Below are 27,833 nucleotides of genomic sequence, written 5' to 3' on the forward strand. Positions count from 1 at the left end.
GTATCAAAGCCTCCTCTTATCAGAGCACTTCCCCAGGAAACTCGTCATGCTTCTGTGAACACAGGGCACCTGCCAATAAGGCAAACCCATTTTCAGATTTAACTTTGGGATATTATGCATAAAAAGCAAGAGTACACATCAATTAGCAGCAGAGCTGGCCGGGCCTGCCATCCAAATGAAGTTCCCTGTAAGTACACCTATCATTTCCCATAAAAGGGAAGGAAGTTGAGATGCTGGAGTGTGTCCAGAGAACGGCAACAGGGCTGACAGAGGGTCTGGAACACAAGCCCTGTGTGGAGGGACCTGGGGGTGTTTAGCCTGGAGAAGAGGAGGCTCCGGGGAGATCTTACCACCCCCTACAACTCCCTGAAAAAATGCAGCCAGGTGGGGTTGATCTCTACTCCCAGGTAACTTGCAATAGGACAAGAGGCCTCAGCACCAGGAGAAATGTAGGCTGGACATTAGGAGGAATTTCCTCACAGAAAGCATGATGGGCATAGGAATGGGTGCCCAGGTAGGTGGTGGAGTCAATGTCCCTGGAAGGGTTTAGGAAAACACCAGATGTGGCACTCAGTGCCACGGTCTGGTTGACAAGGAGGTGTCAGGTCATTGGTTGGATTCGATGGCCTCAAAGGTCTTTTCCAACCTGGTTGATTCTTTGATTCTGTAAAACTTCAACAGATTTCAGAGGAGATGCTTTAAAACATGCTCCTTCAGCCTTGTAACTCCTCCTGGTACACTGTGTGCTGCATTAGCTTTTCAGCAGCAAATTCCTTCACCTGCCCTCAGCAGCAGAACACACCATACACGTGGCATTACTGGAAGAGGCAATTTCCCTTTTACCAAAGTCTCTTGTCGGCCTCCATGACACATTTGCCTAAACAATATAATGGAAAGGACCAATATTTTTCTTTCCCCATGACTATTTGCACTGTAGGAAGCCTTTCTTCTAACCAGCACCTCTCTCTAGCAACGCACTTCCCTTTCCCCATATATTGTTTGCAACAAAAAGGGGTTTTTGTTTAACAGGGCTACGTTGCAAGGTTTTCTCAAAGAACACTTGCATCATTGCTACAACCAGCAAGAGGTTTTGGCTTGGCAAACCCTTTCCTACACCACCTCCAGGAGACAAGGGAGGATGGTTGAAAGTGGGGCAAAAGATTGTCAGTGAAACGCACATATTCCTACACACAGGAGCAAGAGAAAAGGCTCCAAGAACTGAAGAAACTTTCTCAGCAGGGCTGAGTTGCTCTAAAAGTTCCTTCAAAAGCTGCATTCCCAGGAATGACCCCTTCCCCCATAACAAAGAAGTGTGTACAGGTTCTGAATTCCTGTGCTGGTTTTCCTAAATGCTGTTTTCTGGCTTTGTTTCTTTGATGCTCAGGGACCTAGCCCTACCAATTGTCAGCCAGAGAGAATCACTTCATTATCTCCAGGAACAGACTCCAAAGCTTGAGCCCATGGAAAATACAGGGCCAGCTCCTGGTGAGTCTGCTACTGACAGCCCTGGAGTTCCAAAATAAACAAGCGCTTGCTGTATACGTTTAGAATGATGCAGTTCTGTTCTTAAGCGACTTTTCCTGGTAAATTTCCAACACAAAGTTGGAAAAAATTCCACTACAATGTTCTCTTATTTTCTCAGTTTAATCAGCTTTTCTTTTTTTTTCAGGATCAAAGTTCTTATCAGGCTCAAACTTATTAGAGCAAGATAATTCACACTTGAAAGTTAAGATAAATTAACTGCCTATTACTTTGCTATATCTTCTACATTAACCATTTAAAATCAGGTGAACTAAAGTCTGTTTTTATAGAGATCAGCATAACTATGGTGTTTTTATTTTAACATCTTACCAACATACCAACAAATTGCAATAGTTTATTTTAGAAATAAGCATTGTCATGCCATTAAGTAGAGAATTTAAATTGATTTAGGTTTTGACTGATCAAGAAAAGAACAAGACTGAAAAAGAGATTTCTAAATATGGACATGACAGCAAAGACTCCAGTGAGGCTCAGGAGACATCAACACTGCAACTCACAAAATGTCTATTTAACTACACAGGTCTAGAAATATTAGGAGTGTAGAAGATTGGAGTCGCTTACTCGAGCCAGAAAAGATCTCTCTCAACAAGGCGTGAGGCCTGAGCTTCATTTGAATTTAAATTGTGAGCACAACCCATAAGCAATCCACTCAGTGTAACAAAGTGTCAGGATTTTATCCAATCTTAAATCTGTTTTTCTGCTCATCCTACGGCAGACAGAATATAAAGTTAACACCTGAAAAACTGTGAACAAAAAATGCCCAAGAGTGACTTGAGTATAATTAAAATGCCACCACACAATCTAATACAGGTGTTTTAATTCCCTCATGTATTTTAAGACAAATTGGCGATTTTGAAAGAACCAGATTCCCGAGGTTTTTTTTTTTTTTTTTACACAAAATAGATATTCTGATTGGACGCACCACCAGCAGGCCTAATACCCGTCTTGTGAGTAAAAATTACCTCAATAATTGTACAATAACCAAGCTGCAACAACATAAATGTGCCAGCGAAGCTCTGCCGGGTCCGCTGAGGCGCTGTCATCTCTGAGGGCCTTTCCCGCCCTTTTTCCTCCCACCCGTGCTCGTCTCCTCCCCCCACCACCTAATTACCTCAAGAATTGTAAATTAACCAAGCTACAACAACATAAATGTGCCAGCGCCGCTCTTGTGAGTCAAATTTACCTTAAGAATTGTAAAATAACCAAGCTGCAAGGACATAAACGTGCCAGCGACACTCTGCTGGGTCCACTGAGGTGTCGCCGCCTCTGAGGGCCTTTCCCGCCCTTTTTCCGCTCCCCTCATGGCCTGACGCTGCCTCAGCCCCACTCCCTCCGGCTCTCTTAAGCCGTCCCACACTGCAGCAAAAGCATGAAGGTTTGTTCCTTGAGCAAAGGGTGAATTCCATGCGGGCAGCATAGGGGTTTTCTCGGTGTTTCTCGTCGGGCAGCAGCGAGGGAGGGAAAGCACAGTTCGCCTCTCATAAATCCACACCGGCATTGCTGCTTATAAAGCAGCCTGTCATATGTAATGCCCGTTTGATGTAGCTGTACGTCCCAAAAATACTGCTTCAGGCTTGCTGATTCACATAGTGAAACTGAGACAAGCATTCAATTTCATACTGCACACGCAACAGCATTTAGACCTCATTTTTATGCATAATCTCCCACACCTAACCGTATTGCCTTTTAAAACTGGCTTGCAGCTGAGTAGCTTCAGTGCCATAGAGCCAGGATGCTCACAGAATGAAACTGAAAACTTGGCATTGGGCTATGAGGATGGCTTCAAGGAGAAGCCATGGCAGGAACAGCTGAGGGTACGTGGTGGAGGAGGCTGAGGGGAGATGGAGCTCTTTAACATCCTCCAAGGAGCTATGGAGAAGGAGCTCTCCCATCTCTCCTGTCTGTAATGAGTGACATGACCCAAGGGAATGGCTGGAGCTGGGTCAGGGGAGGTTTAGGTTGGATATTAGAAAAATGTTCTTCACCCAGAGGGTGCTTGGGAGCTGGAACAGGCTCCCAGAAAAGTTGTGACAGGACCAAGCCAGATGGAGCTCAAGGAGTGTTGTCATTGCATTGCAAAAGTCCCATACCTCCTCAGTGATTTCTCATGGGCAGTTCCTCACAGCACTGACTCTTTCTTCTGCACAGCCAACAACCTGCAGCTCTCTTCACAACACAAGCAACAATCCCCAGCTCCCTCCTTACCCAGCTAACCCCCTCTTTTATAGCACTCATCCTCATTGGACTCAGTGTGGCCTGTTAAGGGCAGGCCTGCTCCTAATCTCTGGTAATTAGTACAGCTGCAACTCCTCAGCAGTGAGATTACCTTCTGCACTATCTTTATTTTGTCACATTCTATTCCCCCACAAAGGAGTGTTTGGACAATATTACCAGGTGGGACTCCTGGGGACTGTTCTTGTTCAGGCCCAGGAGCTAGACCTGATGATTCTTGTGGGTCCTCTGTGATTCTGGTAAAACAGTTTTCAGTGGCCATGTTGTACTTGGGGCACGTGTTTTTGTGGGTTCTATGGTTACAAAGAACATAAAGTGCAATCTGGAAAGTGCAAAGTCTTTTATTTATTCAGACTAAGTGAAAGCGGGTTTTTCTGTTTGCTTAAAGCCAAGGCTATCTCTGATTGTAAGTTTGATGTAAAGTTTCAGAAGTAATTAGTACATGTCAGAAAGTTACTGCAAAGCATATTTAATATTTTACTAGAAATGGAGGTTTATCTGATAATTATCAGGTCGAAATTTGTAGAAGTATAATCCCCGTGTTTATCAAGTAGTTACAGCAGGAAATAATTTTCAGTGAAATGCAGCAGGGATACAAATCACAAAATAATTTTATTGCCACATTCACTACTTCCACACCTAATTCTGAAAACATATAAAAGGTGGAGGGTTTACATTGTTCTTCCTACTTGCAGCAGCATCAGCTCTGCAGTCAGGATGCATCTCTCTGTAAGTATGCATGCTTTTCTTCCTTATGAACTGAAACTTTGATTCAAACCCATTCCTTTATCTCTCAGAAGGGCTTATTGTCAATGCTTTTGCACCACTGGAGCACTGCACTGGGGCATCAAGCCCTTCCCTGTAATGCCAGAGCAGAAGAAATGGAAAAGCTTTCTCCTCACTCTTGTGAAATACCTGTGTGTGCCTGCACAGCTCTGAGAAACAACTTGAGGTTCAGCTCTTGAAAGAGCAAGTGTTGAATGTGTCTACTTTGAGCAGCCTGGGGTAAAGCAAGGCTGCCTCCCTTTGGGGGCACTGATGCAATCCCAGGTTGAAAGCAAAAAAAGGATCCAAGGAGGACCCTTGAACATCAGATTAGGAAAAGAAAAGGAGGATTGTCATGACCAGATTTGTCAGCCAGAGCTGCAGTTACACTTTTGTATTTGTTTTTGATTTCAGATTTTGACTGCAGTCCTTCTAGGACTTGTCCTGACTCCAGCCCTTGCTGATTATGTGAGTACAAATGAACAATTCCACAATGCTGCTCTTTCTATGTTCCCTGCTTCATGAGATATCCTTTTTCTTTCACCACCCCTTTGGAGGAAACAAATTGAAATCTTCTCTGACAGATGAAACTCTGGCACTCTCTATGTGGTAGAACTTATTCTAGTCTAGCAAAGATTTTTGTTAAAATTTTAGGAGATCACTGACTAGCTTGAAAATCTAAACATGTCTCATTTTTTAATTGAGTCTCAGCAAATAATTGAAAATCAACAAGTCATCCTTGGGGTAGAAACCGAGGTCCCCATCACTAGTGGCCAATCACAGATTGTGATGGCACTTAGCAGAGAGCAGCCCTTCCAATGTAGCAGGGATTTTTCTAACACTGTGGGGACATCACTGCCTCCCTTCAGACTAAACATCTTCTTCCCCTTGGCTTTTCAGTCTCAGCAGGCGGGCAACAACTGCCAGGTCTCTGTTGGTGGTGTTTTCCAAAATCTAACTCTCAGCAGTCTGACACGTGTGGTGGTTATTGAACAAAGGAGCAACCAGTTCTCATGGAAAACTGTCTGGAACTACAACACGGTGAGTGGCAGGGAGGAGGCTTGTTCACAAAGCATGTGAGGAGACTGGCTCCTGGTAGAGCTGGCCCAGGAATGGGGATTGTTTCCTTATTCTGTACATCTGGAGCCCATGATCTGGGGCAGCAACCCTTGGCATCTGTTCCTGTTTTAACAAAGGGTTTTCTCCAGTCCCAAGACTTAAAAAACTGAATTGCAAGTGATTAATAATTTTTCTTACAGGGTATCATTGCAACCAAATTGGTGCAACAGAACACCTGCTACATTTCTGTAATGAACAGAAATGAGATGCCCAGCTTTGAGAATCTGGCCCACATGGCTTCACAGAATGGGGTAAGATTCAAAATATCTTACTGTAGTTGATATTAATTTTTTGTCTGAGACTATTTTACAAACCTTCTTAACCAATGGGTAAATAATAAGACATTTTATTGCTGAGACTTTTGGTAATATTTTGCAGTTACATTATTCTGTATTATCTTGCTGAATGTTGGTATTTGCTGTTTAGAACCAGATGGGTCTTGGAAGACCTAGCAAGAAGATCACATTTGTCACCAATGGACTGGTAACAAACCTCAGCTCCTATGGAATAGAAATCTCAGCTATGTGCAGCGGAGTCACCACCTACATGGCTACCGAAGTTCACAGTGAGTGCAAGCATGGCAATTCTGAGTGTTACTGACCTGGCCTTTTTGTCTCCTGGGGCATGACAAAGGCACAGATGCTGCTCTTCCACTTTGGGCCAGACAGAAACCAAGGGCTTCAGCAGTTGCACAAAGGGTTTGGCACGTTGGCAGATCAAGACTGGAACAGGGTGGGGTCACAACCCCCATAAATGATCCAAACTAAACCCTTAACCCTTAACTAAACCTCTCCAGCAAGCTTAGTGGGGTATAAATTTGGGCCTGGTGTTTTGGCTCACTCTGCACTGCCCTGAAACACCCAGACAAGAAAAAGGGTTGTCCTAAGAACTGCTGTCCTTCAGAACAAAGCTTGCGGAGTTGACCCAGGCAGCCACCAAAGCCTTGTGCTAAACCAAGTGGTTTCCTCCCCTGTAAGTTCTCCCCTGGGGCAATGATCCCATTCCCCAGGGTTAATGAACTACACATGGTAGGATTCTTCCAGAATGTCACAGCCCATGTGACTGGGCCCATGGATCGGCAGCAGCCTCACCATGTAACGCCCAGCCATTGGGACTCTCAGAACAAAGTGCAATAGAGCCCCAATTTCTGCACAGGAAATCCCTAAGGGTGTTCAAGAGAAGGTCTTCGTGAGCATCCCTGGCTCAGTCACAGAGCCAGTGCTCTTTGGGGACTCCAAGAGAATCTGTCCCTCATATAACTCAAGCATTCCCAGAACAGCAATTCTTCAGAACCTGGCTGGCTCTGAGCAGCACCACCATCCTCCTGTAGAAGGTCAGTCAATATCTTAGGCACCACCTCATGGGGTTTTGTCTTTTCTTTTCCAGGTGCGCAAGGACCCCAGGTGAATCTGGGATCATGCATTACCCTGGATGTTCTGAGAATTGTGGAGCTGGATTACTGCAGTGGCAATGGCAACTGGAATGGCAATATCCCGGTGAGAAAACCTTAGCCCTTTCCTTTTCATGTATTAAATGCTGGAGTTTCCAGAGCTGCTGCCCAAAGCCAGCCCTGTTGTCCTTCTTGCCTGGAATCTCCTCTTTTGAGAGGTTCCTTTTTGAGGGTGCAGATGGTGAAAAAGAGCAATGTGCCAGCAGAGATTTCCATCCAAGACCTTTGAGAAAGGATTTCCTCTGGCCAGTGCTCTTGCATGCATCAACATTTAAAGCCGCCTGATGACAGCTGTCAGATGCAGCAATGAATCACTGAATCCATGAAAAGAATTTTTAGGGCCTCTGCCCACTGCCAAAGCTTGATTCTGGGTCCTGTGGAAAAAATTGAGGCTTCCCAGGAGCAGAACTTCTTCCATTGTAGCAGGGATTTTTCAGAAGATTTGGGGACATCAGTGTCTCTGCTCAAAGATGAAATGTCTTCTTTCCCTTGGCTTTTTAGTCTCAGCAGATTCCAGGTGGCATCTTCAACAACACTCAGGGCAACATCTTCAATCACACTCAGGTCATCATTGGTGGCCAGTCCCAAATTGTGACCATCAACAGGCAATGGCGTGTGGCAATCATTGAGCAAAGGAGCTTCACTGGGTCCTGGAAAACCATCTGGAACTACAACACAGTGAGTGGCATGGGTGACTTGTTCACAAGACACTGACTGCAGGTAGAGCTGACCCATGGGACAGCGCTTGTTTCCTTATTCTAACCACTTTGAGGGCAAAATTTTGGGTAGGAAATCCCATCAATCATTCCTCTTTTAAGAAAGGATTTTTTTTCAATCCCAAGGCTTGAAAGAAGGAAGTGAGGGTGCTCCATAATTTTATTTTACAGGGCGTCATTGCAACCAAAGTCACTCAGCAGAATGCCTGCTACATTTCCATCATGAACAGAAATGAGATGCCCAGCTTCAATAATCTGGCCCGCCTGGCAGAAGAGAGCAAGGTAAGGTTCCAAAGGAGAAGCAGAGACCTGCCCCTGGAGTTCATTGATCCATTTCTTCATGTGCTTTTACCTTCTGGACAGGATGAGTTGGTCACAAGTGGCTGGATTTTCTTTATCTGAACACTAATGGGGCTTGGGATTTATTCTGAGGAATGCTTTGCTGAAAGAGGAAAAGGATTGCACATTACCGTACCGAGTTCTAAATTCCCTGAGAACATTGAGCTGTGGAGCTTGCTGAAAACACTTTCTCTGAGCAGCTCTATGAGGTCCTTAATTCTTTTGGCATGTCAGGGTCTTAAAGACCTTTGCAGGCCTTTCAATACAAAATGTATTGGTCAGCTCAGAACTTTGCATGGCTGCTGCTCTGGGCCAGACTCCCTTTCCCTCTGGGGTGCAAGAGAGCATCTTCCTATTGCCCGGGCTTTCCCCTGGGGAATGTGCCCAGCCACAACCACATCCCAGCACTGATCCTGTTGAATGCTGGTTTTTGTTTAGAACCAGTTTGGTCATGGAAGACCTACCAAGAAGATCACCTTTGTCACCAATGGATTTGTCAGCAACCTCAGGTCCTATGGATCAGATGTCTTCTCTGTGTGCAGTGGACTCACCACCTACATGACTTATGAAGTTCACGGTGAGTGCAAGCCAAGGAATTCTAACAGACCTGGCATTTGTTTCCCTTGGGGAATGACCAATGCACAATTGGTGTTCTCCCACCTTGTGTCAGGCAGAAACCAGGGGCTTCAGGAGTTGCACAAATGGTTCAACATCTTATCAGATCAGGACTGTAACAGGGTGGAGTCACAATCCCCATAAATGACCCAAAACAAACCCTAACAGGTCCTTCCCAGGAAGCTTAAGAAGGCTGAATTTTGGGGTGTAGATTGTTTCAGGTGACACTGGGCTCCCCTGTAATGCCCAGGCAATAAAATGTGTCTCCCTAAGAACTGTTGTACTTCATGTCAGAGCTGACTGACGATTTCAATGGAAGCCCAGGTCTGAGGCATCAGCTCATGGGGTTTTGTTTCTTCCTTTCTTGCTTCCCAAGGAGTCCAAGCCAATCTGGGATCCTGCATTACCCTGGATGTCCTTGGAGTCGTGGATCTCAAGTACTGCACTGGCAATGGCAATGGACAGGTGAGAAAACCTGACCCTTACATTTCTTGAACCAAACTGGGGGGGCTTCAGATGCTTTGGGGACATCACTGTCTTTTTTCGAAGGCTAAATATCTGCTTTCCCTTGGCTTTTCAGTCTCAGCAGATTCCTGGTGGCATCTTCAACAACACACAGGGCAGCCAAACACATGTCGTCATCATTGGTGGCCAGTCCCAAATTGTGACCATCAACAGGCAATGGCGTGTGGCAATCATTGAACAAACGAGCTTCAGTGGGTCCTGGAAAACCATCTGGAACTACAACACGGTGAGTGGCATGGGTGACTTGTTCAAAAAACAAATGAGGAGACTGGCAGCAGGGAGAGCTGTCCCAGTGATGCGGCTTGTTTCCTTATTCTGACCGTATTGAGTGCAAAATTTTGGGTAGGAACTCTTGGCCTGCTCTTCTGTTCTAACAAAAGGTTTTCTCCAATATCAGGACATGAAAAAATGAAATCCAAGTACTCAATGATTTCATTTTACAGGGCGTCATTGCAACTAAAGTCACTCAGCAGAACGCCTGCTACATTTCCATCATGAACAGAAATGAGATGCCCAGCTTTGAGAATCTGGCTCACCTGGCAGAAGAGAGCAAGGTAAGGTTCCCAAGGAGTAGTGGGGCTTTGACTTGGGAGTTCATTGATCCATTTCTTCATGTGCTTTCACCTTCTGGTTAGGATGACTTAGTCACAAGTGGCTGGATTTTCTTTATCTGAATAGTATGTAGGTTTGGGAATTTTCCATAGAAATGCTTTGCAAGAAAGAAGGAAAGGGTTACACATTCTTTTTCTGATTTTGGATTTCCCTGAGAACATTGAGCTGTGGAGCTATCTCCTTATTCCTCAGCCTTTGCCCTAGGGAATGTGCCCAGCCACAACCACATCCCAGCACTGATCCTGTTGAATGCTGGTTTTTGTTTAGAACCAGTTTGGTCATGGAAGACCTACCAAGAAGATCACCTTTGTCACCAATGGATTTGTCAGCAACCTCAGGTCCTATGGATCAGATGTCTTCTCTATGTGCAGTGGACTCACCACCTACATGACTTATGAAGTTCACGGTGAGTGCAAGCCAAGGAATTCTAACAGACCTGGCATTTGTTTCCCTTGGGGAATGACCAATGCACAATTGGTGTTCTCCCACCTTGTGTCAGGCAGAAACCAGGGGCTTCAGGAGTTGCACAAATGGTTCAACATCTTATCAGATCAGGACTGTAACAGGGTGGAGTCACAATCCCCATAAATGACCCAAAACAAACCCTAACAGGTCCTTCCCAGGAAGCTTAAGAAGGCTGAATTTTGGGGTGTAGATTGTTTCAGGTGACACTGGGCTCCCCTGTAATGCCCAGGCAATAAAATGTGTCTCCCTAAGAACTGTTGTACTTCATGTCAGAGCTGACTGACGATTTCAATGGAAGCCCAGGTCTGAGGCATCAGCTCATGGGGTTTTGTTTCTTCCTTTCTTGCTTCCCAAGGATTCCAAGTCAATCTGGGATCCTGCATTACCCTTGATGTCCTGAGAGTCATGGATCTGAAATACTGCACTGGCAATGGCAATGGACAGGTGAGAAAACCTGACCCTTACATTTCTTGAACCAAGTGAGAGTGGCCTTCAGATGCTTTGGGGACATCACTGCCTTTCTTCAAAGGCTAAATATCTGCTTTCCCTTGGCTTTTCAGTCTCAGCAGATTCCTGGTGGCATCTTCAACAACACTCAGGGCAGCCAAACACATGTCATCATCATTGGTGGCCAGTCCCAAATTGTGACCATCAACAGGCAATGGCGTGTGGCAATCATTGAACAAACGAGCTTCAGTGGGTCCTGGAAAACCATCTGGAACTACAACACGGTGAGTGGCATGGGTGACTTGTTCAAAAAACAAATGAGGAGACTGGCAGCAGGGAGAGCTGTCCCAGTGATGCGGCTTGTTTCCTTATTCTGACCGTATTGAGTGCAAAATTTTGGGTAGGAACTCTTGGCCTGCTCTTCTGTTCTAACAAAAGGTTTTCTCCAATATCAGGACATGAAAAAATGAAATCCAAGTACTCAATGATTTCATTTTACAGGGCGTCATTGCAACTAAAGTCACTCAGCAGAACGCCTGCTACATTTCCATCATGAACAGAAATGAGATGCCCAGCTTTGAGAATCTGGCTCACCTGGCAGAAGAGAGCAAGGTAAGGTTCCCAAGGAGTAGTGGGGCTTTGACTTGGGAGTTCATTGATCCATTTCTTCATGTGCTTTCACCTTCTGGTTAGGATGACTTAGTCACAAGTGGCTGGATTTTCTTTATCTGAACAGTATGTAGGTTTGGGAATTTTCCATAGAAATGCTTTGCAAGAAAGAAGGAAAGGGTTACACATTCTTTTTCTGATTTTGGATTTCCCTGAGAACATTGAGCTGTGGAGCTATCTCCTTATTCCTCAGCCTTTGCCCTAGGGAATGTGCCCAGCCACAACCACATCCCAGCACTGATCCTGTTGAATGCTGGTTTTTGTTTAGAACCAGTTTGGTCATGGAAGACCTACCAAGAAGATCACCTTTGTCACCAATGGATTTGTCAGCAACCTCAGGTCCTATGGATCAGATGTCTTCTCTATGTGCAGTGGACTCACCACCTACATGACTTATGAAGTTCACGGTGAGTGCAAGCCAAGGAATTCTAACAGACCTGGCATTTGTTTCCCTTGGGGAATGACCAATGCACAATTGGTGTTCTCCCACCTTGTGTCAGGCAGAAACCAGGGGCTTCAGGAGTTGCACAAATGGTTCAACATCTTATCAGATCAGGACTGTAACAGGGTGGAGTCACAATCCCCATAAATGACCCAAAACAAACCCTAACAGGTCCTTCCCAGGAAGCTTAAGAAGGCTGAATTTTGGGGTGTAGATTGTTTCAGGTGACACTGGGCTCCCCTGTAATGCCCAGGCAATAAAATGTGTCTCCCTAAGAACTGTTGTACTTCATGTCAGAGCTGACTGACGATTTCAATGGAAGCCCAGGTCTGAGGCATCAGCTCATGGGGTTTTGTTTCTTCCTTTCTTGCTTCCCAAGGAGTCCAAGCCAATCTGGGATCCTGCATTACCCTGGATGTCCTTGGAGTCGTGGATCTCAAGTACTGCACTGGCAATGGCAATGGACAGGTGAGAAAACCTGACCCTTACATTTCTTGAACCAAACTGGGGGGGCTTCAGATGCTTTGGGGACATCACTGTCTTTTTTCGAAGGCTAAATATCTGCTTTCCCTTGGCTTTTCAGTCTCAGCAGATTCCTGGTGGCATCTTCAACAACACACAGGGCAGCCAAACACATGTCGTCATCATTGGTGGCCAGTCCCAAATTGTGACCATCAACAGGCAATGGCGTGTGGCAATCATTGAACAAACGAGCTTCAGTGGGTCCTGGAAAACCATCTGGAACTACAACACGGTGAGTGGCATGGGTGACTTGTTCAAAAAACAAATGAGGAGACTGGCAGCAGGGAGAGCTGTCCCAGTGATGCGGCTTGTTTCCTTATTCTGACCGTATTGAGTGCAAAATTTTGGGTAGGAACTCTTGGCCTGCTCTTCTGTTCTAACAAAAGGTTTTCTCCAATATCAGGACATGAAAAAATGAAATCCAAGTACTCAATGATTTCATTTTACAGGGCGTCATTGCAACTAAAGTCACTCAGCAGAACGCCTGCTACATTTCCATCATGAACAGAAATGAGATGCCCAGCTTTGAGAATCTGGCTCACCTGGCAGAAGAGAGCAAGGTAAGGTTCCCAAGGAGTAGTGGGGCTTTGACTTGGGAGTTCATTGATCCATTTCTTCATGTGCTTTCACCTTCTGGTTAGGATGACTTAGTCACAAGTGGCTGGATTTTCTTTATCTGAATAGTATGTAGGTTTGGGAATTTTCCATAGAAATGCTTTGCAAGAAAGAAGGAAAGGGTTACACATTCTTTTTCTGATTTTGGATTTCCCTGAGAACATTGAGCTGTGGAGCTATCTCCTTATTCCTCAGCCTTTGCCCTAGGGAATGTGCCCAGCCACAACCACATCCCAGCACTGATCCTGTTGAATGCTGGTTTTTGTTTAGAACCAGTTTGGTCATGGAAGACCTACCAAGAAGATCACCTTTGTCACCAATGGATTTGTCAGCAACCTCAGGTCCTATGGATCAGATGTCTTCTCTATGTGCAGTGGACTCACCACCTACATGACTTATGAAGTTCACGGTGAGTGCAAGCCAAGGAATTCTAACAGACCTGGCATTTGTTTCCCTTGGGGAATGACCAATGCACAATTGGTGTTCTCCCACCTTGTGTCAGGCAGAAACCAGGGGCTTCAGGAGTTGCACAAATGGTTCAACATCTTATCAGATCAGGACTGTAACAGGGTGGAGTCACAATCCCCATAAATGACCCAAAACAAACCCTAACAGGTCCTTCCCAGGAAGCTTAAGAAGGCTGAATTTTGGGGTGTAGATTGTTTCAGGTGACACTGGGCTCCCCTGTAATGCCCAGGCAATAAAATGTGTCTCCCTAAGAACTGTTGTACTTCATGTCAGAGCTGACTGACGATTTCAATGGAAGCCCAGGTCTGAGGCATCAGCTCATGGGGTTTTGTTTCTTCCTTTCTTGCTTCCCAAGGAGTCCAAGCCAATCTGGGATCCTGCATTACCCTGGATGTCCTTGGAGTCGTGGATCTCAAGTACTGCACTGGCAATGGCAATGGACAGGTGAGAAAACCTGACCCTTACATTTCTTGAACCAAACTGGGGGGGCTTCAGATGCTTTGGGGACATCACTGTCTTTTTTCGAAGGCTAAATATCTGCTTTCCCTTGGCTTTTCAGTCTCAGCAGATTCCTGGTGGCATCTTCAACAACACACAGGGCAGCCAAACACATGTCGTCATCATTGGTGGCCAGTCCCAAATTGTGACCATCAACAGGCAATGGCGTGTGGCAATCATTGAACAAACGAGCTTCAGTGGGTCCTGGAAAACCATCTGGAACTACAACACGGTGAGTGGCATGGGTGACTTGTTCAAAAAACAAATGAGGAGACTGGCAGCAGGGAGAGCTGTCCCAGTGATGCGGCTTGTTTCCTTATTCTGACCGTATTGAGTGCAAAATTTTGGGTAGGAACTCTTGGCCTGCTCTTCTGTTCTAACAAAAGGTTTTCTCCAATATCAGGACATGAAAAAATGAAATCCAAGTACTCAATGATTTCATTTTACAGGGCGTCATTGCAACTAAAGTCACTCAGCAGAACGCCTGCTACATTTCCATCATGAACAGAAATGAGATGCCCAGCTTTGAGAATCTGGCTCACCTGGCAGAAGAGAGCAAGGTAAGGTTCCCAAGGAGTAGTGGGGCTTTGACTTGGGAGTTCATTGATCCATTTCTTCATGTGCTTTCACCTTCTGGTTAGGATGACTTAGTCACAAGTGGCTGGATTTTCTTTATCTGAATAGTATGTAGGTTTGGGAATTTTCCATAGAAATGCTTTGCAAGAAAGAAGGAAAGGGTTACACATTCTTTTTCTGATTTTGGATTTCCCTGAGAACATTGAGCTGTGGAGCTATCTCCTTATTCCTCAGCCTTTGCCCTAGGGAATGTGCCCAGCCACAACCACATCCCAGCACTGATCCTGTTGAATGCTGGTTTTTGTTTAGAACCAGTTTGGTCATGGAAGACCTACCAAGAAGATCACCTTTGTCACCAATGGATTTGTCAGCAACCTCAGGTCCTATGGATCAGATGTCTTCTCTATGTGCAGTGGACTCACCACCTACATGACTTATGAAGTTCACGGTGAGTGCAAGCCAAGGAATTCTAACAGACCTGGCATTTGTTTCCCTTGGGGAATGACCAATGCACAATTGGTGTTCTCCCACCTTGTGTCAGGCAGAAACCAGGGGCTTCAGGAGTTGCACAAATGGTTCAACATCTTATCAGATCAGGACTGTAACAGGGTGGAGTCACAATCCCCATAAATGACCCAAAACAAACCCTAACAGGTCCTTCCCAGGAAGCTTAAGAAGGCTGAATTTTGGGGTGTAGATTGTTTCAGGTGACACTGGGCTCCCCTGTAATGCCCAGGCAATAAAATGTGTCTCCCTAAGAACTGTTGTACTTCATGTCAGAGCTGACTGACGATTTCAATGGAAGCCCAGGTCTGAGGCATCAGCTCATGGGGTTTTGTTTCTTCCTTTCTTGCTTCCCAAGGATTCCAAGTCAATCTGGGATCCTGCATTACCCTTGATGTCCTGAGAGTCATGGATCTGAAATACTGCACTGGCAATGGCAATGGACAGGTGAGAAAACCTGACCCTTACATTTCTTGAACCAAGTGGGAGTGGCCTTCAGATGCTTTGGGGACATCACTGCCTTTCTTCAAAGGCTAAATATCTGCTTTCCCTTGGCTTTTCAGTCTCAGCAGATTCCTGGTGGCATCTTCAACAACACACAGGGCAGCCAAACACATGTCGTCATCATTGGTGGCCAGTCCCAAATTGTGACCATCAACAGGCAATGGCGTGTGGCAATCATTGAACAAACGAGCTTCAGTGGGTCCTGGAAAACCATCTGGAACTACAACACGGTGAGTGGCATGGGTGACTTGTTCAAAAAACAAATGAGGAGACTGGCAGCAGGGAGAGCTGTCCCAGTGATGCGGCTTGTTTCCTTATTCTGACCGTATTGAGTGCAAAATTTTGGGTAGGAACTCTTGGCCTGCTCTTCTGTTCTAACAAAAGGTTTTCTCCAATATCAGGACATGAAAAAATGAAATCCAAGTACTCAATGATTTCATTTTACAGGGCGTCATTGCAACTAAAGTCACTCAGCAGAACGCCTGCTACATTTCCATCATGAACAGAAATGAGATGCCCAGCTTTGAGAATCTGGCTCACCTGGCAGAAGAGAGCAAGGTAAGGTTCCCAAGGAGTAGTGGGGCTTTGACTTGGGAGTTCATTGATCTATTTCTTCATGTGCTTTCAACTTCTGGACAGGATGAGTTGCTCACAAGTGGCTGGATGTTCTTTTTCTGAACACTAATGGGGCTTGGGATTTTTTCAGAGGAATGCTTTGCTGAAAGAGGAAAAGAGTTGTACATTCTTTTTCTGATTTTGGATTTCCCTGAGAATATTGAGCTGTGGAGCTTGCTGAAAACACTTTCTCTGAGCAGCTCTATGAGGTCCTTAATTCTTTTGGCATGTCAGGATCTTAAAGTCCCTCACAGGCTTTTCAATACCAAACTATATTGGTCAGATCAGAACTTTGCATGGCTGCTGCTCTGGGCCAGACTTCCTTTCCCTTTGGGATGTGGAGAGAGCGTCTCCCTATTCCTCAGGCTTTCCCCTGGGGAATGTGCCCAGCCACAACCACATCCCAGCACTGATCCTGCTGAATTCTGTTTTTTGTTTAGAACCAGTTTGGTCATGGAAGACCTACCAAGAAGATCACTTTTGTCACCAATGGATTAGTCAGCAACCTCAGGTCCTATGGATCAGATGTCTTCTCTATGTGCAGTGGACTCACCACCTACATGACTTATGAAGTTCATGGTGAGTGCAAGCCAAGGAATTCTAACAGACCTGGCATTTGTTTCCCTTGGGGAATGACCAATGCACAATTGGTGTTCTCTCACCTTGAATCAGGCAGAAACCAGGGGTTTCAGCAATTCTACAAAAGGTTCAGTATCTTAGCAAAGCAGGACTGGAACACGGTGGGGTCACAGCCCCCATAGAGGACCCAAATGAAATCCTTACAGCTCCTTCCCTGGAAGCATAAGGCGGCTAAATTTTGGCGCCAGAGTGTTTCAGCTGACACTGAGCTGCCCTGTAATTCCCAGTCAGTAAAATGTGTCTCCCTAAGAACCCCTGTCCTTCAGGCCAGAGCTGACTGATGATTTAAATGGCAGCCAAGGTCTCAGGCATTCACTCATGCGGTTTTGTTTCTTCCTTTCTTGCTTTGCAAGGACACCAAGTCAATCTGGGAGCATGCATTACCCTCGATGTCCTGAGAGTCGTGGATCTGAAATACTGCACTGGAAATGGCAATGATCAGGTGACAAAATCTGGCCTTCCCTAAACCAAATGGGGGGGGAACCTGAGCTGCTGCCCAAAGCCAACCCTTATGCCCTTCTTTCCTGGCATCTCCTCTTTTGAGATGTTCCTGCTCAAGGGTGCAGATGCTGAAACAAAAAAATCAGTCAGGACAGGACTCCATCCGGGAGTCTGAGCATGGATGAACTGTGGCCAGTCCTCCTTAGACCCTCTGCCCAACACCACAGCCTTGATTCTGGGTCCTTTAGAAAAGACTGAGTGCAGGGATGGCACTTCCCAGGGGGCTGCACTTCTTCCACTGCAGCAGGGATTTTTCAGAAGCTTTGGGGATATCAGTGTCTCCGTTCAAAGGTAGAACATCTTCTCTCCCTTGGCTTTTTAGTCTCAGCAGATTCCCGGTGGCGAGGGCAACTCACACCTCGTCATCATTGGTGGCCAGTCCCAGATTGTGACCATCAACAGGCAATGGCGTGTGGCCATCATTGAGAAAAAGGCTGGCATTGGGTCCTGGAAAACCATCTGGAACTACAACACGGTGAGTGGCGGGGAGGAGATTGTTCACAAAGCATATGAGGAGACTGGTTCCTGACAGAGCTGGCAGAGGGATGGGGATTGTTTCCTTATTCTGGCCGAGTTGAGTGCAAAATTTGTGGTAGGAATGCTTGGAAATTGTTTCTGTTGTAACAGAGGGTTTTCTCCAATTCCAATGAGTGAAAGACCGAAGTGCGATTTTTTAATATTTTCATTTCCCAGGGCATCATTGTAACCAAAGTCACTCAGCAGAACGCCTGCTACATTTCCACCATGAACAGAAATGAGATGCCCCTCTTTGATAACCTGGCTCACCTGGCACAAGAGAGCAAGGTAAGGTTCCCAAGGAGTAGCGTAGTCCTGACCCTGGAGTTCATTGGCCCAATTCCTCGTGTGCTTTTTCCTTCTGGACAGGAGAATGTTGTCACAAGTGGCAGGATTTTCTTTCTCTCAACATTAGTGGGGCTTGGGAATTTTTCAGAGAAATGCTTTGCTGAAACTTGAAAGTTTCTGCACCATTCCCTTCCTCATCTCCACATGCTCTGATGATGTTGAGATCTGTAGTTTGCTTGCCACAGCCTTTCTCTGAGGAACTATTTATGGGCCTTGATTCTCCTGACATGGAAAGTCTCAAAATCCTACACAGACTACTCAGTACCAAACTGCATTGGTCAGCTCAGAACTTTGCATGTCTGCTGCTCTTGGCCACAATCCCTTTCCTTTTGGGATGCAAGAGAGCATCTCCCTTTTCCTCAGCCTTTCTCCTAGGGAATATGCCTCGCAGGGACCAGATCCCAGCTCTGATCTTGCTAAATGCTGGTATTTGATGTTTAGAACCAGTTTGGTCATGGAAGACCTACCAAGAAGATCACCTTTGTCACCAATGGATTGGTCAGCAACCTCAGGTCCTATGGATCAGATGTCTTCTCTATGTGCAGTGGACTCACCACCTACATGACTTATGAAGTTCATGGTGAGTGCAAGCCAAGGAATTCTAACAGACCTGGCATTTGTTTCCCTTGGGGAATGACCAATGCACAATTGGTGTTCTCTCACCTTGAATCAGGCAGAAACCAGGGGTTTCAGCAATTCTACAAAAGGTTCAGTATCTTAGCAAAGCAGGACTGGAACACGGTGGGGTCACAGCCCCCATAGAGGACCCAAATGAAATCCTTACAGCTCCTTCCCTGGAAGCATAAGGCGGCTAAATTTTGGCGCCAGAGTGTTTCAGCTGACACTGAGCTGCCCTGTAATTCCCAGTCAGTAAAATGTGTCTCCCTAAGAACCCCTGTCCTTCAGGCCAGAGCTGACTGATGATTTAAATGGCAGCCAAGGTCTCAGGCATTCACTCATGCGGTTTTGTTTCTTCCTTTCTTGCTTTGCAAGGACACCAAGTCAATCTGGGAGCATGCATTACCCTCGATGTCCTGAGAGTCGTGGATCTGAAATACTGCACTGGAAATGGCAATGATCAGGTGACAAAATCTGGCCTTCCCTAAACCAAATGGGGGGGGAACCTGAGCTGCTGCCCAAAGCCAACCCTTATGCCCTTCTTTCCTGGCATCTCCTCTTTTGAGATGTTCCTGCTCAAGGGTGCAGATGCTGAAACAAAAAAATCAGTCAGGACAGGACTCCATCCGGGAGTCTGAGCATGGATGAACTGTGGCCAGTCCTCCTTAGACCCTCTGCCCAACACCACAGCCTTGATTCTGGGTCCTTTAGAAAAGACTGAGTGCAGGGATGGCACTTCCCAGGGGGCTGCACTTCTTCCACTGCAGCAGGGATTTTTCAGAAGCTTTGGGGATATCAGTGTCTCCGTTCAAAGGTAGAACATCTTCTCTCCCTTGGCTTTTTAGTCTCAGCAGATTCCCGGTGGCGAGGGCAACTCACACCTCGTCATCATTGGTGGCCAGTCCCAGATTGTGACCATCAACAGGCAATGGCGTGTGGCCATCATTGAGAAAAAGGCTGGCATTGGGTCCTGGAAAACCATCTGGAACTACAACACGGTGAGTGGCGGGGAGGAGATTGTTCACAAAGCATATGAGGAGACTGGTTCCTGACAGAGCTGGCAGAGGGATGGGGATTGTTTCCTTATTCTGGCCGAGTTGAGTGCAAAATTTGTGGTAGGAATGCTTGGAAATTGTTTCTGTTGTAACAGAGGGTTTTCTCCAATTCCAATGAGTGAAAGACTGAAGTGCGATTTCTTAATATTTTCATTTCTCAGGGCATCATTGTAACCAAAGTCACTCAGCAGAACGCCTGCTACATTTCCACCATGAACAGAAATGAGATGCCCCTCTTTGATAACCTGGCTCACCTGGCACAAGAGAGCAAGGTAAAGTTCCCAAGGAGTAGCGTAGTCCTGACCCTGGATTTATCTGGGAAATATCTCCGTGTGATTGTATCTGCAGGAGAGGGCAAGAATTTCACATGTGGCACTATTTTCTTCCTCTCAAGAGTAGTGGGGCTTGGGAATTTTTCATAAGAATGCTTTGCTGAAAAAATAAAGGGGCTGCAATACTCTGTCCCCAAGTTCAACTTTGTCTGAGAATCTTGAGCTCTGCAGATTCCTGGGCAAAGCCATTCACTGAGAAGCCCTTCAAGGGCTTTCATTCTCTTGGCATGCCAAGATCTCAAAGTTCTTCACAGACATTTCAGTACAAAACTGCATTGGTCAGCTCAGAACTTGCTGTTGCAGCTGCTCTTGGCCACAATCCCTTTCCTCTGGGGTGCAAGAGAGCATCTCTGTATTTCACAGCTTTCCCCTACGGGATATGCCTAGCAGGGACAAGATCCCAGCTCTGATCTTGCTGAATGCTGGTATTTGATGTTTAGAACCAGTTTGGTCTTGGAAGACCTACCAAGAAGATCACCTTTGTCACCAATGGATTGGTCAGCAACCTCAGGTCCTATGGATCAGATGTCTTCTCTATGTGCAGTGGACTCACCACCTACATGACTTATGAACTTCATGGTAAGTGCAAACAAAGGAATTCTGTCTCTAAGTGACCTAGCATTTGTTTTCCTTGGGGAATGACCAATGGATAGTTGCTGCTCTTCCACCTCAAAACCCACAGAAACCAGGGGCTTGAGCAGTTGCACAAAGGGTTCAGCATCTTTGCAGATTAGGACTGTAAGAGGATGAGGTCACCGCCCCTGAATAATGAACCATACCCTTACAGCTCCTTCCCAGGAAGCGTAACAAGGCTTAAATTTGGGCCCAGAGTGTTTCAGGTGACACTGAGCTCCCCTGTAATGCCCAGGCAAGGAAAAGCATTGCCCTAAGAACTGCGGTCCTTCAGGTCAGAGCTGACTGACGATTTAAATGGCAGCCCAGGTCTCAGGCATCAGCTCATGGGGTTTTGTTTCTTCCTTTCTTGCTTCCCAAGGAGTCCAAGTCAATCTGGGATCCTGCATTACCCTTGATGTCCTGAGAGTCGTGGATCTGAAATACTGCACAGGCAATGGCAATGATCAGGTGAGAAAACCTGACCCTTACCTTTCTTGAACCTAATAGGAGGGGACTTCAAATGCTCTGGGGACATCACTGCCTTTCTTCAAAGGCTAAATACCTGCTTTCCATTGGCTTTTCAGTCTCAGCAGATTCCTGGTGGCATCTTCAATAACACCCAAGGTAACATATTGAACAACACTCAAGTCATCATTGGTGGCCAGTCCCAAATTGTGACCATCAACAGGCAATGGCGTGTGGCCATCATTGAGCAAAGGAGCTTCAGCGGGTCCTGGAAAACCATCTGGAACTACAACACGGTGAGTGGCAGGGAGGGGGCTCCTTCAAAAGCATCCAAGGGGTCTGGCAGCATGGAGAGCTGTCCCAGAGATGGGGCTTGTTTGCTTGTTCTGACCATTTTGAGTGCACAATTTCAAGTAGAAACTTCCGGCATGCGTTCCAGTTTTAAGAAAGTTTTTTTACAATCCTAAGGCTTGAAAGACTAAAGTGCGTGTTCTCAATAACTTTATTTTCCAGGGCATCATTGTAACCAAAGTCACTCAGCAGAATGCCTGCTACATTTCCACCATGAACAGAAATGAGATGCCTCGCTTTGACAACCTGGCTCACCTGGCAGAATTGAGCAGGGTAAGGTTCCCAAGGAGTAGCGTAGTCCTGACCCTGGAGTTCATTGGCCCAATTCCTCGTGTGCTTTTTCCTTCTGGACAGGAGAATGTTGTCACAAGTGGCAGGATTTTCTTTCTCTCAACATTAGTGGGGCTTGGGAATTTTTCAGAGAAATGCTTTGCTGAAACTTGAAAGTTTCTGCACCATTCCCTTCCTCATCTCCACTTCTACTGAGGATGTTGAGCTCTGCAGTTTGCTTGCCACAGCCTTTCTCTGAGGAGCCATTTATGGGCCTTGATTCTCCTGACGTGCAAATTCTCAAAATCCTACACAGACTATTCAGTATCAAACTGCATTGGTCAGCTCAGAACTTTGCATGTCTGCTGCTCTTGGCCACAATCCCTTTCCCTCTGTGGCACAAGAGAGCATCTCCCTTTTCCTCAGCCTTTCCCCTAGGGATTATGCCTAGCAGGGACCAGATCCCAGCTCTGATCTTGCTAAATGATGGTATTTGATGTTTAGAACCAGTATCTTCTTCCAAGACCTACCAAGAAGATCACCTTTGTCACCAATGGATTGGTCAGCAACCTCAGGTCCTATGGATCAGATGTCTTCTCTATGTGCAGTGGACTCACCACCTACATGACTTATGAAGTTCACGGTGAGTGCAAGCAAAGGAATTCTAACAGACCTGGCATTTGTTTCCCTTGGGGAATCACCAATGCACAATTGGTGTTCTCTCACCTTGAATCAGGCAGAAACCAGGGGCTTCAGCAGTTGTACAAAAGCTTCAGCATCTTAGCAAATCAGGACTGGAACACGGTGGGGTCACAGCCCCCATAAATGACCCAAACCAAATCCTTGCAGTTCCTTCCCTGGAAGCTTAAGATGACTGAATTTTGGGGCATAGATTGTTTCAGCTGACACTGAGCTCCCCTGTAATTCCCAGGCAATAAAATGTGTCTCCCTAAGAACCCCTGTCCTTCAGGTCAGAGCTGACTGATGATTTCAATGGCAGCCCAGGTCTGAGGCATCAGCTCACGGGGTTTTGTTTCTTCCTTTCTTGCTTCCCAAGGAGTCCAAGTCAATCTGGGATCCTGCATTACCCTGGATGTCCTTGGAGTCGTGGATCTCAAGTACTGCACTGGCAATGGCAATGGACAGGTGAGAAAACCTGACCCTTACATTTCTTGAACCAAATGGAGAGAGGGCTTCAGATGCTTTGGGGACATCACTGCCTTTCTTCAAAGGCTAAATATCTGCTTTCCCTTGGCTTTTCAGTCTCAGCAGATTCCTGGTGGCATCTTCAACAACACTCAGGGCAGCCAAACACATGTCGTCATCATTGGTGGCCAGTCCCAAATTGTGACCATCAACAGGCAATGGCGTGTGGCAATCATTGAACAAACGAGCTTCAGTGGGTCCTGGAAAACCATCTGGAACTACAACACGGTGAGTGGCAGGGAGGGGGCTCCTTCAAAAGCATCCAAGGAGTCTGGCTGCTGGTACAGCTGGCCCAGGGATGGCGATTGTTTCCTTATTTTGACCATTTTGAGTGCACAATTTCAAGTAGAAATTTCCTGCACACATTCCGGTTTTAAGAAAGGTTTTTTACAATCCTAAGGCTTGAAAGACTAAAGTGCATATTCTCAATAACCTTATTTCACAGGGTGTCATTGTAACCAAAGTCACTCAGCAGAACGCCTGCTACATTTCCACCATGAACAGAAATGAGATACCTCGCTTTGATAACCTGGCTCACCTGGCAGAAGAGAGCAAGGTAAGGTTCCCAAGGTGTAGCAGATGCCTGACCCTGGAGTTCACTGCCCCATTTTTCATTTGCTTTTTCCTTCTGGACAGGAGAATGTTGTCACAAGTGGCAGGATTTTCTTTCTCTCAACACTAGTGGGATTTTTTCAGAGGAATGCTTTGCTGGAAGAAGAAAGAGAATGGTGCAGCCCCTTTCTCATCTCCAGTTTTTCTGAGGATGAGGTTGAGCTCTGCAGCTTGCTGGGCCAAGGCTATCCATGAGGAGCCCTTCAAGTGCCTTAATTCCCTTTGCATTCCAATATCTCAAAGTCCTTCAAAGACTATTCAGTACCAAACTGCATTGGTCAGCTCAGATCTTGGTGTTGCAGCTGCTGTTGGCCAGACTCCCTTTGCCTTTGGGGTGTGAGAGAGCATCTCCCTAGTCCACAGCCTTTCCCCTAGGGAATATGCCTAGCAGAAAACAGCTCTGACACTTATCTGGCTAATTGCTGTAATTTCGTGTTTAGAATCATATTGGTTTCGGAAGACCTACCAAGAAGATCATCTTTGTTGCCAGTGCATTGGTGAACAACCTGAGGTCTTATGGATCAGATGTCTTCTCTATGTGCAGTGGACTCACCACCTACATGGCATATGAAGTGCATGGTGAGTGCAAGCAAAGGAATTTTCTCTCCTGAGGAATCACCAATGCACAATTGCTACATTTCCACCTCAAGTCAGACAGAAACCAGGGGCTTCAAAGGTTTCAACATCTTTGCAGATCAGGATTGGAACAGGGTGGTGTCACAGCCCCCATAAATTACCCAAACCAAACCCTACAGCTCCTTTCCAGTAATCTTAATGAGTCTGGGCCCATGGATTGGCAGCAGCCTCACCGTGCAATGCCCTGCCATTGGGACTCTCAGAACAAAGTGCAATAGAGCCCCAATTTCTGCACAGGAAATCCCTAAGGGTGTTCAAGAGAAGGTCTTGGTGAGCATCCCTGGCTCAGTCACAGAGCCAGTGCTCTTTGGGGACTCCAAGAGAATCTGTCCCTCATATAACTCAAGCATTCCCAGAACAGCAATTCTTCAGAAACTGGCTGGCTCTGAGCAACACCACCACCCTCCTGTAGAAGGTCAGTCAATGTCTTAGGCACCACCTCATGGGGTTTTGTCTTTTCTTTTCCAGGTGCGCAAGGACCCCAGGTGAATCTGGGATCATGCATTACCCTGGATGTTTTGCAAGTTGTGGACCTGCAGTACTGCAGTGGTAATTTCCATGGCAATGGACAGGTGAGAAAACCTTAGCCCTTCCCTTTCTTGAACCAATTTGGGGGGCTCAAAGCTGCTCAAAGCCAACCCTGATGCCCTTCTTGCCTGACATCTCCTCTTTTGAGAAGTTTCTGCTGAGGGGCCAATGCTGAAACAGAGCAATGGGTCAGCAGAGGTTTCTGTTCAGGAATGTAACCATGGATTGCCTCTGGCCAGTGCTCTAGCATGCATCAACCTCTAAAGGCACCAGACAGCAGCTGTCAGATGCAGCAACGATTCACAGAATGCTTAAAAAGGAATGCTTGCACCCTTGATTCTGGGTCCTTTGGAAAAGACTGTGCCAGCACTTCCCAGGGGGCAGCAGGGATTTTCCAGAAGCTTTGGGGACATCACTGTCTCCCTTCAAAGGTGGAACATCTGCTTTCTTTTGGCTTTTCAGTCTCAGCAGATTCCAGGTCACAACTGCCATTTCTCTGGTGCCTGTGTTTTCCAAAACATGACCCTCAGCAGTCAAACCCATGAGGTGATTTTCCAGCAAAGGAGCGAGCAGTTCTCCTGGAAAACCATCTGGAACTACAACACGGTGAGTGGCAGGGAGGGGGCTCCTTCAAAAGCTCTGCTGGGAGCCTGGCTCTTGGCACAGCTGGCCCAAGGACAGGGCACGTTTCTGTATTGTCACCATCCTGAGTCCAGGATTAGGGGTGCAACCTCTCAGCATTTTTTACTCTTGTGAGTCAGAGTCTATCCCCTCTTTTTGGGTGGAAAACCAAACTGCAAGTGCTCAATAAATTTTATTTGCACAGGGCATCATTGCAACCAAACTGGTGCAAGAGAGAACGTGCTACATTTCCACCATGAACAGGAGTGAGATGCCCACCTTTGATGCTCTCGTCAGGTTTGCTGCAGACAACAAGGTAAGATTCAAAGTCAGCAGTTGCTTGGAACATTGTGCTGTATTTGAAATTCCTTTTTTTTCCTGAAGCACTGCTGTTTTCAAAACCCTCTTAACCAAATGGCAATTAAAAGCCTTTTTATTGGTTATTTTCTGTGATATTTTTCAGATACATCATTTGAAGGCTTTCAAAAATTACAATATTCTCATTTGGATGCCTTTAGTGCAGGTTAATTTTGAGTCCAAGTCTCAGATTAGTTAGGTTATTTTTACAATTATTCAAATCATTATTTCAATAGATATTTTATACTACCTTAGCAACCCAGACTTTAAATTCTTTGCTAAGTATGTTTCATAAATTCTCATTCTCAAAGGCTAGAAAAATATTTTTCTTCAGAAGATCTAATTGAGAGAGAAAAAAATATTTCAATTTTATAGAAAAAATCTTTTGGTAAGCTTTCAAACTTTTTGAAGAGGACTATACACCATGTTTAAGTTCAGCGATTCACATTGGCACAGACATTATACAAATTATCTCAGCATTCAGGAGATTCACCTTTGCTAAAAGCTGAAGATTCCCTTGAAATCTGAGAACTGAGTCTGTAAAAAAACCACATTTTCAATAGCAGGAAAAAAACGCATTTTCACATTTCTGTAGGGCAGAAGGGAATCAGGATGAGACTTCTCCTGCCAGCCAACCTGAGAGGCGAGGGCAGGGACTGAGCAAATGCCTTGGAAGGAGCTCTGGCTCCACAGAGTGGCCACACTCCTCCTCACAGCGCTTTCCTTGTGCTGCCACTGCCCCTCAGGCTCCCTGCACCTTGGCTGCCTCAGAACCATCCACCTTTGGAGCTGCCCCAAGGCTTGCCAGTGGTCCCACAGTCTCCCAGGGACTGAAAGTTGTCCCTAAAATCAGTTGGGACTGAAATATCCAGCCCTGAGTCATCCTTCCAGTGCGAGGAACAGCCCTAGCAGGAACCAATCCTGGCACTGACCCTGCTGAATGCTGGTTTTTGTTTAGAACCAGGTTGGCCTGGGAAGACCTACCAGGAAGATCACCTTTGTCACCAATGGATTGGTCAGCAACCTCAACTCCTATGGAGCAGATGTCTTTGCTATGTGCAGTGGACTCACCACCTACATGGCTTATGAAGTTCACGGTGAGTGCAAGCCAAGGGATTCTAACAGACCTGGCATTTGTTTCCCTTGGGGAATGACCAATGCACAATTGGTGCTTTTCCACCTTGACATTGACACGAAGTAAGCAACGAACATGCATCCTTGTAGAAGAGCAGCTCTTGTTATGGAGATGTGTATGAATCTACTGAATCTGTGTCAGTTTCTTAATCACAGAGGTTCTTCTATTGAGGTCAAAGCCAATATTCTTTTGAAATATATTCAAGTAATTCTTTTACTCAGAGCAGTTAATCCTCAGGCACCATCCAAGTACTCTGAGCCTCTCTCCAAGCTGATGGTCTCCAACCCTCCTTTGGAAAACATTCTGCAGCTCAGGCTCCAGCTGCTGCATTCTGGCTTAGCAGTAGTTCCACGTCCTCAGTGCTTGCTTTGCTTTAAGGTTGCTTTGGCAGCTGAAAGGGCTCAATGGGATTGAAAAGGCAAGTGCAATGTGCCAGGTTTAAGGGCTGTCAGTGAATGCACAGAGCACTTAAAATCATCTTAGCCAGTGCCTCTTTTTTTAAAATATTTTTGATGTTGTTTGTCTAGGACCTCAACTGAACCAGGGATCATGTATCTCACTTGATGTCCTCAAACTTGTGGATCTGAATTATTGTGGTGGAAATATCAAGGCCTGAAAACCTTATCTTTCTTCAATCAAGAACAGAGGATCTGAGCTGCTGCCCAAGGCAAACCCTGATGCAATTCTTCCCTCACATCTCCTTTGAGAGATGGCCTGGGGGATTTAGATGCTGACACACATCAACTGGTGACCACAACTTTCAAATAAAGTCCTTCATTATGTATTAA

The 27,833-nt window shown here is 45.9% G+C and overlaps 1 protein-coding gene across 1 annotated transcript; it reads left to right on the forward strand.

The window, feature by feature from the left end:
- Positions 1-490: 490 nt before the first annotated feature.
- On the forward strand, positions 491-27,661 carry LOC131568169 (uncharacterized). Its single transcript, XM_058820091.1, has 51 exons — positions 491-514; positions 3,246-3,356; positions 4,954-5,007; positions 5,440-5,580; positions 5,799-5,909; positions 6,085-6,223; positions 7,054-7,154; positions 7,673-7,786; positions 7,996-8,106; positions 8,602-8,740; positions 9,155-9,243; positions 9,398-9,529; positions 9,747-9,857; positions 10,183-10,321; positions 10,736-10,824; positions 10,980-11,111; positions 11,329-11,439; positions 11,765-11,903; positions 12,318-12,406; positions 12,561-12,692; positions 12,910-13,020; positions 13,346-13,484; positions 13,899-13,987; positions 14,142-14,273; positions 14,491-14,601; positions 14,927-15,065; positions 15,480-15,568; positions 15,724-15,855; positions 16,073-16,183; positions 16,681-16,819; positions 17,233-17,321; positions 17,709-17,855; positions 18,074-18,184; positions 18,686-18,824; positions 19,238-19,326; positions 19,714-19,860; positions 20,079-20,189; positions 20,690-20,828; positions 21,244-21,332; positions 21,449-21,625; positions 21,843-21,953; positions 22,455-22,593; positions 23,008-23,096; positions 23,253-23,384; positions 23,602-23,712; positions 24,209-24,347; positions 24,882-24,976; positions 25,395-25,538; positions 25,759-25,869; positions 26,869-27,007; positions 27,573-27,661. Exons 1-51 carry the CDS (start codon positions 491-493, stop codon positions 27,659-27,661), a joined length of 5,937 nt encoding a protein of 1,978 aa, XP_058676074.1.
- Positions 27,662-27,833: the final 172 nt, after the last annotated feature.

The sequence above is a fragment of the Ammospiza caudacuta genome, chromosome 26, assembly GCF_027887145.1.
Source record: "Ammospiza caudacuta isolate bAmmCau1 chromosome 26, bAmmCau1.pri, whole genome shotgun sequence".
NCBI lineage: Eukaryota > Metazoa > Chordata > Aves > Passeriformes > Passerellidae > Ammospiza > Ammospiza caudacuta.